This window comes from Coffea arabica, chromosome 1e (genome assembly GCF_036785885.1).
Source record: "Coffea arabica cultivar ET-39 chromosome 1e, Coffea Arabica ET-39 HiFi, whole genome shotgun sequence".
Lineage (NCBI taxonomy): Eukaryota > Viridiplantae > Streptophyta > Magnoliopsida > Gentianales > Rubiaceae > Coffea > Coffea arabica.
The window spans coordinates 19,662,129-19,677,871 of NC_092311.1; the positions used below are offsets into that span (position 1 = coordinate 19,662,129).

Below are 15,743 nucleotides of genomic sequence, written 5' to 3' on the forward strand. Positions count from 1 at the left end.
TCCAAACCCTCCACCCACATCCCTTTGTTTCGATGAACTAAAAATTAAATAAATTTGCAATACACAAAATTAGGTGGAGAAATATGTTGCGTTGCAAAAATGAACTGCCCGCCCCTAACTCAAGGCCTTATTTAACCCTAATTTGCAAACAATAGCTTCAGATGTGCACACACTAGATATTTTCACGGTGCTCGGAGAACCTTGTACCAAAAGGTAATGACAAATAAAAATTAAACCAGGCACTATTAACTATAAGAGCTGACGAGTCTTAATGATAACAAATTATAATTGAGCAGCTTTGCTAAAGTTGAAATCAATTCGAACCGAAAAATTTTAACCCTCTCCCAATGATGAAGTTTGTGGGAACCAATTTCCCTAACGAAGAATAACAATAAATGTTTGGGGCAAAACACCCACCCCCCCCCCTCTTCTTCCTCTCTCTCCCTAGCCTCTAGTTATTGAACTGCGCAAAAATTTTTCCTGACTTGACTCGACCAAAAACATTTTCATCACCATCTAATATGGAATCAAGAACATGGTCCTTAGGCACCACCAGAACCATATTTCTTTCCAAAAACAATTAACTGAAGCTTGTCATAACCAGCAAGGACCCCAGCGCCAGCAACGGCACGAAGGATGTTTGCACCAGCACCCTTGAACAAAGATTTAGCACCCTCATTCTTCAAGATTTGTGCAAACGCGTCAAATGAGCTCTTGTACTTGACAGCTTCACCAGATGTCATCATCATTCTTCTTCTAACAGTGTCTATTGGATAAGAAGCAAGGCCAGCACCGTTTGTGATGAGCCAACCAAGAGCAAAGCTAGCAAAGAAACTATCCTGTAACCAGACAGAAGACATCAGAAGACCTTATATTGGAGTAACAATTAAGAAACAAAATTGTCCCAAGTTTCCAACAGAAGAGTAGTACAAAGTCAGATTGTCAGTAGAATTATCAGCTACCTTAGAAAAAAGTCATCACATTAGAATTATCAGCTACCTGTACCTAACTAAATTCAGAGATATGACACTAATTGGCATTGGTCCAATCAGTAAGAAGTTAAAATCATCATAAGCCAACTGCAATACACATAAAACTACAGTCAAGAAACACACTGACCTGCAAATTTCCTGTCAAAACCACTGGCTTCAAAGAATCATACATTCCAAAATACAGGCCACGGTACACAATGATACCCACACATGAAATGTTGAACCCACGGTAAAGACCAGCAATACCATCAGTCTGCAAGGTCTTCTTGTAGACATCAACCAAACCATTAAATTGCCTTTCACCACCCTTCTTTGCAGCCTTGGCATCATTTGCAAGACGGGTACGAGCATAGTCCAAAGAATAGACAAAAAGAAGGGAAGAAGCACCAGCAGCACCACCTGATAAAAGGTTACCGGCAAACCATTTCCAGTAACCATCCTTGTCCTTCTTGAAATTGAAAAGCCTCTTGAAGTAGTCCTTGAATGCAAAGTTCAAGGCCTGCATAACATGTACAGGCGGTTAACAAAACATGAACAAAGATAATAGACACAAAAGTTCTCATGCGTGTAGTTGGTAAATGAAGTCTTGAAAAAGTGTGTGTGGAAACCTGTGTAGGGAAGTAACGGATGACATTAGCAGTGTTTCCTCTCCACAATGATATAAATCCTTCATCTTGAATGGTTCGATTGAAGCAGTTTCCAATTCCCTTGTATGGCTCAGACAGACGACCAGCCTTAATCATTTCATCTTGGTTCTGGATCAAAAGCTTAACACGCTCAATAGGAGCAGCAGCAGTTTTTGACACAGCAGCTGAAACCCCACCCATGAGAAAGTCAATGGCAAAGCTTCCAATGCCTTTCTCTGCAGGAGCCTGGACAAATACTGGTGATGCATTTGCAGCAACCAATGACAGTTCCTGGGTAGCACGGCAAGACTGCACCACAGTATGCAATCCTGCATTCGAGTAATTGCCATATGCAAAGCACCTCTGGTGAAAAGCAGGTCTCCGGAAGCCTCCATAGCGGCCTTGAATATCTTGGGACAGACTGCTACTCAAATGCAGCTGATTAGCTAGTTTCTGAGCAACAGTTGGGCACTGACGCTGATCAGCCATTTTCACTTACACTGGAACCCCTGCCGAGGACAAAATCAAATGACACTAAACCTTGTTAGCATTTTCAGGACACTGACTAGTTAAGAGAGTTGTCACACTACAGACTGCATTTGGCACTAGAAACCTATAAAACTTCAATAACAAGAACGTATTTGTTTTATCCCTCGACATGAATCTATAATACTAGTAAATGTTACATAAGAAAAACTATTCACATCACAATTCCATACAAAACAATAAAGCCGGAAAAGTGTGCATGTGTAAACAACCAACTTAAAGTTTCCTTGTTTGGTTAAGTATCAGCTCTTCATTTTTAAGTAACAGAATGGCCAACAACATTAACACTTAATCAAAATAAACCATTGATGCCCTTGTCAGAAGCAATAAAATACTATCCATTGACACCAATATTAAACCCTATGCAATATAATCATTGTACACCCTACAATGCCCTAATTCTTCATACTCAAGACATCACCACCTTAATCTAAATGTATTACATCAACTTAACAGCAGGGAAAGAAATAGTATCCAACATGCAACTTATTGTTTCAGAAACCCCATTGTCAAAGAACACCCATTTCATGGAATGACAACTTTGACTATTCACAAAATGTAACAACAACAACAAAAAATCACTCTCTTAAAGCCCCTTTTATCTGGTTATAAAAAACCCATGTATCAACCAGAAAAAACAAAGAATGCCAAATTTAAATTTTGTTTAAACGGATAGACAGGAATGACATGAGAAACCTGCAGACCCACAGCAGAAAATCAAACACATGCTAAACCACAAAGAAAATTTACAACACACTCTAAGAAAACAGTAAAACTAGGAAAAGTAGCCCCAGATTAAATACAAGTACACAAGAAATAGTAACGAAACAAACAAATTTATTAACCTTGACTAATTTCAAACAACTTGGATCCACGAAAATTGAATTCTTCAAACAAAATCAAAACCCGATTCAACAGTAGCACAACGTCAGATCCATAACCAGCAAACCAACAATCAAACCATCAACAGATCCTAATCCGTAAAAGAGATAGATCTACACAAATCCAGATATTTCAATGAAACAGAAAACTAAAACCAAAACGAACCCCCAAAAAAAAGAAAAAAGAGAGAGGACCTTATATCGCAGACAGATCTAGAAAAAAGACCACGTGGAAGACTGAGGACAAAAAGAAAAGACAGAAATGAAACACAGATCTTCAATATATAACGAATTAAAAACGAAAAAAGAGGGTTAAGATCAGGACGAATTAGCGATTTCGGACCGTGAAAAAAGGAGAGAGAAGGGGAGTTGGGAAATACCTGCGTTCGACTCGCCTTGGAAGTCGCGGTGTAAGCATGGAGGAGAGAAGAACGAGGAGCGCAGCGAGGAAACGGAATGAGAAAGAAGAGGCAGGCTTTGAGGAATGGACGACTATTAATATGCGACGGGGAACAAGTGAATAGAATTTTATAGCAGTGTGCGTGACCGAGCTGGATTCTAGGTGGGATCTAGCAGTGTGCGACGGGGTCATGGCAGGTGCGGAGGGTGGGATCTGAACTCTAAACGCCGATCTGCCTAGCCGGACACGTTGATTTCGGTGAGATCGAGGTCAGCTGGGTTGATCTTGACCGTTGAAAATTCTCTTCGCTCCTACAACCCTACAACATCAGAGAATCCTTTTCTCATGGAGTGACAATTGGGAGAATTTACTGTTTGGGTCTTCACACGAGCTTAGAATTACACTCTTGTACCATTACCTTTTTTTTTTCTTGGTGAAAAGCTGCATTTTCTGGTACTTGGGGACTCCAATGATCCAATCTAGTACTTGGAGGCGTTTGGTAAGAGGGTATCGGATTCGGGGAATGGAATGAACCCCATAAATGGTGTTTGGTTCACTGGAATGGGAATTAAAATCTTGGAATGATTTCTAAAAATTTGGTGTTTCTCCATTCCCAAGTATTTTGGTGGGTTTTGTCCGATTCCCAAGTTCGATTCCAAGAAACAAATCCAATTACATATTATAATTATACAATGATATAATTAATATTTATATATATTTTATTTATTATATATTATAATATATACATATATATAATATATTATAATTATAATATTAGTACATTATATAAATATATATTATAATTATTTAGTTAAATATAATTATATTTATATAATATATATTATAAATTTATGAATATTATATAATAATATATTTATAATATATATGTATATCTATAAATGTATATTATATGTGCATATAATTAAAATAAATACATGTATATAATATTAATAAATTATATAATTATATTTATATTTATTATTTTAAATATAATAATATATAATAACTATATCTAATTAATATGCATTATATTTATATAAAATATTAGTACAATTAATATTTATATATTATATAAATATAATTATATATTTATATTATAACTTTCATATAATTATAATTAATTATATATAGTATTTAATTTAATTAGTTACAAACTTATAATAATGATATTATTATATTATATAATTATATATTATAATTATTTAGTTAAATATAATTATACTTATATAATATATATTATAAATTTATTAATATTATATAATAATATATTTATAATATATATGTATATTTATAAATGTATATTATATGTGCGTATAATTATAATATATACATGTATGTAATATTAATAAATTATATAATTATTATTATTATTATTATTTTAAATATAATAATATATAATAACAACTATATTTAATATGTAATATATATTACATTTATATAAAATATTTGTATAATTAATATTTGTATATATTATATAATTATAATTGTATATTTATATTATAACATTTGTATATTTATATTTAATTATATATATAATATTTAATTTAATTAGTTACAAACTTATAATAATAATAATATTAGTTATATATATTATATAATGTGTAACGACTCCACCTCCCCCTAAGGCGAATCAAAGGGTTTAGCGGACCGCCTGCCCAGCTCTCGCCGGAACTCATTCACTTACTGCATTCCTCAAGTAAATTACAAGGTACAACTCAAATAATACATCCAATTCTCCAAAATTACATATCATAAGCGAAGCGGAAACTAGTTCTAAGCGTAAAATGTAGATTTACATCCGATTCAATTCCAAATATTTGTACAAGCCCAAAAGTACATAAACCAAAACCAAAACTAAACTATACAAGATGTACGCCATCCAGCCACACAAAGATCCAAAAACAAGTTCTTCCTTTACTTCGATCCCTGTGGGGAGAAGAAGATAGTAGGGGGTGAGTTAGAAGCTCAGCGAGTGACCAGTAAAATCAACAGCCAAGTATATTTCACAATAAAGCATTGATATGATGTCATGATGCAGTAATCAAATGTTCATTTATTGCTCATGTGAGCCAGTGAAGTTCTTGTATTTAAATATCCAATGCTCGTTTAGATTAGGTAACCGTGAAACAGAAGTAAGGAGCCATCGGGCTCCAAAGAATATGTAAACAATAGTGGAGACATTGGTTCTAAGCACAAGACTTTCCAGGAACTCATTGGAGCCAAATTATGTCATGGCACACACCCGAACCCAAATGATATGCAATGGAGTAATAAATGCAAGAATTAGTTCAAAAGTAACTTTGGGAACAGTCGAGGGATCACTCACTCCAATTATAGTGCTTCAAGCATTCACGTTCAACTATACTCTAGGTTTGAAGTCCAAATCTGCGATAGAAATCCAATTTGAGAACTTTGAAACACGAGTAAGATTCGAAACTTAAACGTTCCGTTCATTAAGAATCAACCAATTGAAATTCATTTGAAAGACATTCATGAAACACTTGCTCGCTTTTCAAATCGTAAGGTTTTTATAGTATATATACTTGGAAAACAACACTTGAGTTGAAAGTACAAAGAAATACAAGTTTACATTGGCCATTATATCTTTTCCTCAAGGGTACAAGTTCGTTTAGGTTTTTAACGTATAACCCTCGATAACAAAGTAGTAAAGGTGCTCGCTAGTTTAAGTGATAATCACTTAACCTTTACACAAGTTACAAGTATAGTTTTCTAGTCCTCGAGCGTAAATTTGGGCAGCATGCCCTTTGTGTTTACCTAATTTTCCAGCCATTTAGGCTTCATTATTTTTCCTCAGCCACAACCCAAAGTCACGCATATCACAATTTAGGTCAAAAGCCGTTCCATAGGCTCCTAATATCATAAGAATAAGAATCACAATAATAACAAGTGCAGAAATACAATCTAGCAAAAGACAAATTTGACGTGTGAATGCGGAAATAACATATCCGAGGCTACGCTTATCGGATTAAGGCGTAACCTATGCCGTTTCGAAGCTAAGACATAGGGCTACAATGTTCATGAAGGTCACCAAGTCCAGTTTCTAATGCAACTTAGTCAAATCCTCAAATTACAGAACCAAAATCTAACTCGTCGGCTATTTAACCATATTGTACTGTAATGGTCATATCTCAGGTTATAAAAGTCCGATTCAGGTGTTCTTGGAGGCATTTAAAAGCTAAGTCAGAATACTACAACTTTCATGTTTTGGAAAAAAGCTAAATCAGTACGGATCCTAGTGAAAAAACGTGATAAACTGGACAAACTGACGAAACGGACTGCTGGGGAAAAACTTGAAATAGTAAGGGTATTTTGGACTTTTCACAACCTACGTTGCTCTGATTGAGTTGAAATTTTGTAGACACCTATAAAATACCATTCTCTACAACTTTTATTCTTTGACCTAAGGCCAATTCTGCCTCTAACATACAGCTACAAAACCGGACAGAAAGGAAGAACAATTTTCCAGAATTCTGGAATTTTCAGATTTTAATGCAATCTTCCTTAATTTCTCACTTCCAACACTACCAAAACCCCTTATATAAACTTAATTACAACATATATGCATCATACATCAAATTGGGCAGAAATTCCTCAAACCCTAGTTCATCATATAAAAAGGGGAAAACTTCCAAAACATGATAGCATCCATGATTCCACCACAAATTAAGTTACTAAGCTTAATTTAAACAAGATTGAAAGTAAAATTTAGAGAGATCATCTTCCTTACCTTGATTAGAGTTCACCAAGTGTAGCCCAAGCTTTCTCTTTCCAAAATCTCACCACAAATCACTAACTAAACACTCAAAGGTAAGTTTAATCGGTTTATTTCGTTTGATTTCTCACTTAGTAGTTTGATTCAAGAAGAAATGGAGTGTTTTCCCTTGGTGTTTTTCTCTCTTGTCTCTCTCGGCCAAGCAGCAGCAAATGAAGAGGAAAGTTGTGAAATTTTGGTAATAAATAAAGAGTCCTTGTCTTGGTCAAGAAGCCACTACCTTCCATTTTTCTCTTTCTTTTCCTTGCATTTCTAGCCTTAGAATTTAGTCAAGCCAGCTGCCAAGTAAGAAGATATTTGGCTCAAAAGTCAATAAGCTTGTTTGGTAAGAAAAATAGTGGTCAAGTGGTGCGTTCAATCGGTAATGCGCTGGACCCGCCGGTTCGCGCCGTTTTCCTTAAAAACTCACGTACTAGGGTTTTTACTTCCCATTCACTAACCTTATATCATTGCTACTAGTCACATATTATTTCTCACTTAAAAGTCACTTTTGATCTCCAAAATTAATCCTTACTCTGTACCGAAAATTCATCCGGCGAAAAGTGGTATTTGTCAGAGAAAAGGGAAAGTGGTAGGGCCATTATAAAGTGGTATTTGTCAGAGAAAAGGGAATTTTAAGAAAAATATAAGGAATTTGCACGGCTTCTGGCCGGATTCCCCACAAAACACTATTCACCAAAAAATTTTCCCTTTTCTTCTGCCTCGGGGCGTTACAACTCCCCTCCTTAAAAGAATGTCGTCCTCGACATTCCAACTTGTACTAATCAGATCAAAATAGTTCTCGAAAGTCGATCACGTATTAAGAATCATTTCAATCTCGCTTATCATAATCAAATACTAATCAGATCAAATATCTCAAAGGTCAATCACATACTAAGAATCACTCATCACAATCAAGTACTAAAAGTACTCCAATCCAACTTATCAAATAATCTTGATCCAATAGATAGTCAGACGAGTAACTAGATACATATACAAAAGGCTTGAAATCGGACTTAAAGTCTCTGATATTTGTAAAAACAGTCCAGGACATAACGATGTCTCAGGTCAGAAATTACCCCTGGTGGTGTTTGAAAACACAACAAGCTAGCACTCAGCTATACTTCACCAGAAAGTCTCAGGAATTTGTCCTCGGTGGTGCTTGAAAACACAACAAGCTAGCACTTAGCTATACTTCACCAGAGCCTCAGATGCAAGATTTTGTCCATGGCGGTGCTGGACAACACAACAGGTTAGCACAACGGCTATACCTCGCCAAAGAACCTCAGTTCAAAATTTCATCCTTGGTGGTGCTTTATAACACAACAAGCTAGCACAATGGCTAAACTTCACCAGAGGATCTTAGCTCAAGAAATTGGCCCTGATGGTGCTTGGAAACACAACAAGCTAGCGCTACGGCTAAGTTTCACCAGAGAGCCTCAAGTCAAAGTTTCATTCCTGATGGTGCTTTGAAACACAGCAGGCATGCCTCGCCAGAAGAATGACGGTGCTTGAAAACACAACAGGCCATACCTTATCAGAGAGGTTCTGTTCAAGAATTTCAATCCCTGATGGTGCTTTGAAACACAGCAGGCATGCCTCGCCAGAAGAATGACGGTGCTTGAAAACACAACAGGCAATGCCTCACCAGAGAGGTTCTGTTCAACCGCTACAGAAGAGTAATAGCCGGTCTATAACCAAACAAGGACGAAAATGTTCAGAAACAGAGTCAAAAGCAGGGTTCAAGTATATCGGTTCAAAAGCAGGGTCAATTATTTCAGGTTCAAGGGACACGGGTACGAGGAGAAACTCACTCGCCTAGCTTATGCCCAGTAATTCACACTCTCAAGCAGTCATCAAACTCAAATGCACATACAGATCATATATGAATCAAGATACTTGCTCAAGAGTAAAAGAGATACCCTATTTTCAGTCAGGTCAGGTATATCAAGTGTACGTAAGGGTACACTAGCCGATACAAATTCAAGTCTCAAATGAGCTCAGTCCAGTCGGTCTTAGACAGTTCAAATATCTCAAATCTTAACATTTACCACTCCGGTGGTATAACCTTAATCAAACAGGAAATTTAGAAGAAAAATGCAAACCAAAACTTTTCTCAACACTTCCGGCCACCAGAATCTATCAAAACCCTAGCCAAGAATCCAAAACTAAGAAACTGTATAGCTCAGGCCGTACGCTCTCAAGCGTAATTCAACCAAATCATATCTTACGCGTACCACTTTCAAGATTCACAACTGACGCTCCAAAAGAGCACTGAACTTACAAATCAATCCCACAGTCCGGCATCCTAAACTTCAAGCCTAGGATACACTACAAAGATCTGAAGCCTAAGCTCTGATACCATTTGTAACGACCCCACCTCCCCCTAAGGCGAACCAAAGGGTTTAGCGGACCGCCTGCCCAGCTCTCGCCGGGACTCATTCACTTACTACATTCCTCAAGTAAATTACAAGGTACAACTCAAATAATACATCCAATTCTCCAAAATTACATATCATAAGCGAAGCGGAAACTAGTTCTAAGCGTAAAATGTAGATTTACATCCGATTCAATTCCAAATATTTATACAAGCCCAAAAGTACATAAACCAAAACCAAAACTAAACTATACAAGATGTACGCCATCCAGCCACACAAAGATCCAAAAACAAGTTCTTCCTTTACTTCGATCCCTGTGGGGAGAAGAAGATAGTAGGGGGTGAGCTAGAAGCTCAGCGAGTGACCAGTAAAATCAACAGCCAAGTATATTTCACAATAAAGCATTGATATGATGTCATGATGCAGTAATCAAATGTTCATTTATTGCTCATGTGAGCCAGTGAAGTTCTTGTATTTAAATATCCAATGCTCGTTTAGATCAGGTAACCGTGAAACAGAAGTAAGGAGCCATCGGGCTCCAAAGAATATGTAAACAATAGTGGAGACATTGGTTCTAAGCACAAGACTTTCCAGGAACTCATTGGAGCCAAATTATGTCATGGCACACACCCGAACCCAAATGATATGCAATGGAGTAATAAATGCAAGAATTAGTTCAAAAGTAACTTTGGGAATAGTCGAGGGATCACTCACTCCAATTATAGTGCTTCAAGCATTCACGTTCAACTATACTCCAGGTTTGAAGTCCAGATCTGCGATAGAAATCCAATTTGAGAACTTTGAAACACGAGTAAGATTCGAAACTTAAACGTTCCGTTCATTAAGAATCAACCAATTGAAATTCATTTGAAAGACATTCATGAAACACTTGCTCGCTTTTCAAATCGTAAGGTTTTTGTAGTATATATACTTGGAAAACAACACTTGAGTTGAAAGTACAAAGAAATACAAGTTTACATTGGCCATTATATCTTTTCCTCAAGGGTACAAGTTCGTTTAGGTTTTTAACGTATAACCCTCGATAACAAAGTAGTAAAGGTGCTCGCTAGTTTAAGTGATAATCACTTAACCTTTACACAAGTTACAAGTATAGTTTTCTAGTCCTCGAGCGTAAATTCGGGCAGCATGCCCTTTGTGTTTACCTAATTTTCCAGCCATTTAGGCTTCATTATTTTTCCTCAGCCACAACCCAAAGTCACGCATATCATAATTCAGGTCAAAAGCCATTCCATAGGCTCCTAATATCATAAGAATAAGAATCACAATAATAACAAGTGCAGAAATACAATCTAGCAAAAGACAAATTTGACGTGTGAATGCGGAAATAACATATCCGAGGCTACGATTATCGGATTAAGGCGTAACCTATGCCGTTTCGAAGCTAAGACATAGGGCTACAATGTTCATGAAGGTCACCTAGTCCAGTTTCTAATGCAACTTAGTCAAATCCTCAAATTACAGAACCAAAATCTAACTCGTCGGCTATTTAACCATATTGCACTGTAATGGTCATATCTCAGGTTATAAAAGTCCGATTCAGGTGTTCTTAGAGGCATTTAAAAGCTAAGTCAGAATACTACAACTTTCATGTTTTGGAAAAAAGCTAAATCAGTACGGATCCTAGTGAAAAAACGTGATAAACTGGACAAACTGACGAAATGGACTGCTGGGGAAAAACTTCAAATAGTAAGGGTATTTTGGACTTTTCACAACCTACGTTGCTCTGATTGAGCTGAAATTTTGTAGACACCTATAAAATACCATTCTCTACAACTTTTATTCTTTGACCTAAGGCCAATTCTGCCTCTAACATACAGCTACAAAACCGGACAGAAAGGAAGAACAATTTTCCAGAATTCTGGAATTTTCAGATTTTAATGCAATCTTCCTTAATTTTTCACTTCCAACACTACCAAAACCCCTTATATAAACTTAATTACAACATATATGCATCATACATCAAATTGGGCAGAAATTCCTCAAACCCTAGTTCATCATATAAAAAGGGGAAAACTTCAAAAACATGATAGCATCCATGATTCCACCACAAATTAAGTTACTAAGCTTAATTTAAACAAGATTGAAAGTAAAATTTAGAGAGATCATCTTCCTTACCTTGATTAGAGTTCACCAAGTGTAGCCCAAGCTTTCTCTTTCCAAAATCTCACCACAAATCACTAACTAAACACTCAAAGGTAAGTTTAATCGGTTTATTTCGTTTGATTTCTCACTTAGTAGTTTGATTCAAGAAGAAATGGAGTGTTTTCCCTTGGTGTTTTTCTCTCTTGTCTCTCTCGGCCAAGCAGCAGCAAATGAAGAGGAAAGTTGTGAAATTTTGGTAATAAATAAAGAGTCCTTGTCTTGGTCAAGAAGCTCTAAGGTGGCGACACCTGTCGCCACCACTACCTTCCATTTTTCTCTTTCTTTTCCTTGCATTTCTAGCCTTAGAATTTAGTCAAGCCAGCTGCCAAGTAAGAAGATATTTGGCTCAAAAGTCAATAAGCTTGTTTGGTAAGAAAAATGGTGGTCAAGTGGTGCGTTCAATCGGTAATGCGCTGGACCCGCCGGTTCGCGCCGTTTTCCTTAAAAACTCACGTACTAGGGTTTTTACTTCCCATTCACTAACCTTATATCATTGCTACTAGTCACATATTATTTCTCACTTAAAAGTCACTTTTGATCTCCAAAATTAATCCTTACTCTGTACCGAAAATTCATCCGGCGAAAAATCGCGAAAACCATAATTTTGCTCTAAACTTGAAACCGAAGCGTGAAACCCTACTTTCTAGGTTCATTGGCACTTATTGTGGGGTGATTGAGTAGTAGGGCCATTATAAAGTGGTATTTGTCAGAGAAAAGGGAATTTTAAGAAAAATATAAGAAATTTGCACGGCTTCTGGCCGGATTCCCCACAAAACACTATTCACCAAAAAATTTTCCCTTTTCTTCTGCCTCGGGGCGTTACAACTCCCCTCCTTAAAAGAATGTCGTCCTCGACATTCCAACTTGTACTAATCAGATCAAAATAGTTCTCGAAAGTCGATCACGTATTAAGAATCATTTCAATCTCGCTTATCATAATCAAATACTAATCAGATCAAATATCTCAAAGGTCAATCACATACTAAGAATCACTCATCACAATCAAGTACTAAAAGTACTCCAATCCAACTTATCAAATAATCTTGATCCAATAGATAGTCAGACGAGTAACTAGATACATATACAAAAAGCTCGAAATCGGACTTAAAGTCTCTGATATTTGTAAAAACAGTCCAGGACATAACGATGTCTCAGGTCAGAAATTACCCCTGGTGGTTTTTGAAAACACAACAAGCTAGCACTCAGCTATACTTCACCAGAAAGTCTTAGGAATTTGTCCCCGGTAGTGCTTGAAAACACAACAAGCTAGCACTTAGCTATACTTCACCAGAGCCTCAGATGCAAGATTTTGTCCATGGCGGTGCTGGACAACACAACAGGTTAGCACAACGGCTATACCTCGCCAAAGAACCTCAGTTCAAAATTTCATCCTTGGTGGTGCTTTATAACACAACAAGCTAGCACAACGGCTAAACTTCACCAGAGGATCTTAGCTCAAGAAATTGGCCCTGATGGTGCTTGGAAACACAACAAGCTAGCGCTACGGCTAAGCTTCACCAGAGAGCCTCAAGTCAAAGTTTCATCCCTGATGGTGCTTTGAAACACAGCAGGCATGCCTCGCCAGAAGAATGACGGTGCTTGAAAACACAACAGGCCATACCTCATCAGAGAGGTTCTGTTCAAGAATTTCAATCCCTGATGGTGCTTTGAAACACAGCAGGCATGCCTCGCCAGAAGAATGACGGTGCTTGAAAACACAACAGGCAATGCCTCACCAGAGAAGTTCTGTTCAACCGCTACAGAAGAGTAGTAGCCGGTCTATAACCAAACAAGGACGAAAATGTTCATAAACAGAGTCAAAAGCAGGGTTCAAGTATATCGGTTCAAAAGCAGGGTCAATTATTTCAGGTTCAAGGGACACGGGTACGAGGAGAAACTCACTCGCCTAGCTTATGCCCAGTAATTCACACTCTCAAGCAGTCATCAAACTCAAATGCACATACAGATCATATATGAATCAAGATACTTGCTCAAGAGTAAAAGAGATACCCTATTTTCAGTCAGGTCAGGTATATCAAGTGTACGTAAGGGTACACTAGCCGATACAAATTCAAGTCTCAAATGAGCTCAGTCCAGTCGGTCTTAGACAGTTCAAATATCTCAAATCTTAACATTTACCACTCCGGTGGTATAACCTTAATCAAACAGGAAATTTAGAAGAAAAATGCAAACCAAAACTTTTCTCAACACTTCCGGCCACCAGAATCTATCAAAACCCTAGCCAAGAATCCAAAACTAAGAAACTGTATAGCTCAGGCCGTACGCTCTCAAGCGTAATTCAACCAAATTATATCTTACGCGTACCACTTTCAAGATTCACAACTGACGCTCCAAAAGAGCACTGAACTTACAAACCAATCCCACAGTCCGGCATCCTAAACTTCAAGCCTAGGATACACTACAAAGATCTGAAGCCTAAGCTCTGATACCATTTGTAACGACCCCACCTCCCCCTAAGGCGAACCAAAGGGTTTAGCGGACCGCCTGCCCAGCTCTCGCCGGGACTCATTCACTTACTACATTCCTCAAGTAAATTACAAGGTACAACTCAAATAATACATCCAATTCTCCAAAATTACATATCATAAGCGAAGCGGAAACTAGTTCTAAGCGTAAAATGTAGATTTACATCCGATTCAATTCCAAATATTTATACAAGCCCAAAAGTACATAAACCAAAACCAAAACTAAACTATACAAGATGTACGCCATCCAGCCACACAAAGATCCAAAAATAAGTTCTTCCTTTACTTCGATCCCTGTGGGGAGAAGAAGATAGTAGGGGGTGAGCTAGAAGCTCAGCGAGTGACCAGTAAAATCAACAGCCAAGTATATTTCACAATAAAGCATTGATATGATGTCATGATGCAGTAATCAAATGTTCATTTATTGCTCATGTGAGCCAGTGAAGTTCTTGTACTTAAATATCCAATGCTCGTTAAGATCAGGTAACCGTGAAACAGAAGTAAGGAGCCATCGGGCTCCAAAGAATATGTAAACAATAGTGGAGACATTGGTTCTAAGCACAAGACTTTCCAGGAACTCATTGGAGCCAAATTATGTCATGGCACACACCCGAACCCAAATGATATGCAATGGAGTAATAAATGCAAGAATTAGTTCAAAAGTAACTTTGGGAATAGTCGAGGGATCACTCACTCCAATTATAGTGCTTCAAGCATTCACGTTCAACTATACTCCAGGTTTGAAGTCCAGATCTGCGATAGAAATCCAATTTGAGAACTTTGAAACACGAGTAAGATTCGAAACTTAAACGTTCCGTTCATTAAGAATCAACCAATTGAAATTCATTTGAAAGACATTCATGAAACACTTGCTCGCTTTTCAAATCGTAAGGTTTTTGTAGTATATATACTTGGAAAACAACACTTGAGTTGAAAGTACAAAGAAATACAAGTTTACATTGGCCATTATATCTTTTCCTCAAGGGTACAAGTTCGTTTAGGTTTTTAACGTATAACCCTCGATAACAAAGTAGTAAAGGTGCTCGCTAGTTTAAGTGATAATCACTTAACCTTTACACAAGTTACAAGTATAGTTTTCTAGTCCTCGAGCGTAAATTCGGGCAGCATGCCCTTTGTGTTTACCTAATTTTCCAGCCATTTAGGCTTCATTATTTTTCCTCAGCCACAACCCAAAGTCACGCATATCATAATTCAGGTCAAAAGCCATTCCATAGGCTCCTAATATCATAAGAATAAGAATCACAATAATAACAAGTGCAGAAATACAATCTAGCAAAAGACAAATTTGACGTGTGAATGCGGAAATAACATATCCGAGGCTACGATTATCGGATTAAGGCGTAACCTATGCCGTTTCGAAGCTAAGACATAGGGCTACAATGTTCATGAAGGTCACCTAGTCCAGTTTCTAATGCAACTTAGTCAAATCCTCAAATTACAGAACCAAAATCTAACTCGTCGGCTATTTAACCATATTG

General features: G+C 37.2%; 1 protein-coding gene across 2 annotated transcripts; it reads right to left on the reverse strand.

Moving 5' to 3' along the window:
- Window positions 1–264: 264 nt before the first annotated feature.
- LOC113720564 (ADP,ATP carrier protein, mitochondrial) lies at window positions 265–3,819 on the reverse strand. 2 transcript variants are annotated; one of them, XM_072053767.1, is made up of 5 exons: window positions 3,426–3,819; window positions 3,241–3,282; window positions 1,601–2,127; window positions 1,120–1,491; window positions 265–839 (listed from the first exon to the last, which is right to left on the reverse strand). In XM_072053767.1, the coding sequence occupies exons 3-5, from the start codon at window positions 2,105–2,107 to the stop codon at window positions 543–545; spliced, it is 1,176 nt and encodes a 391-aa protein (XP_071909868.1). In that variant the 5' UTR covers window positions 2,108–2,127; window positions 3,241–3,282; window positions 3,426–3,819; the 3' UTR covers window positions 265–542. The 2 variants fall into 2 exon arrangements, with proteins under 2 accessions (XP_071909868.1, XP_027101127.2); XM_027245326.2 differs by lacking the exon at window positions 3,241–3,282 and having other exon boundaries at window positions 3,426–3,815.
- Window positions 3,820–15,743: the final 11,924 nt, after the last annotated feature.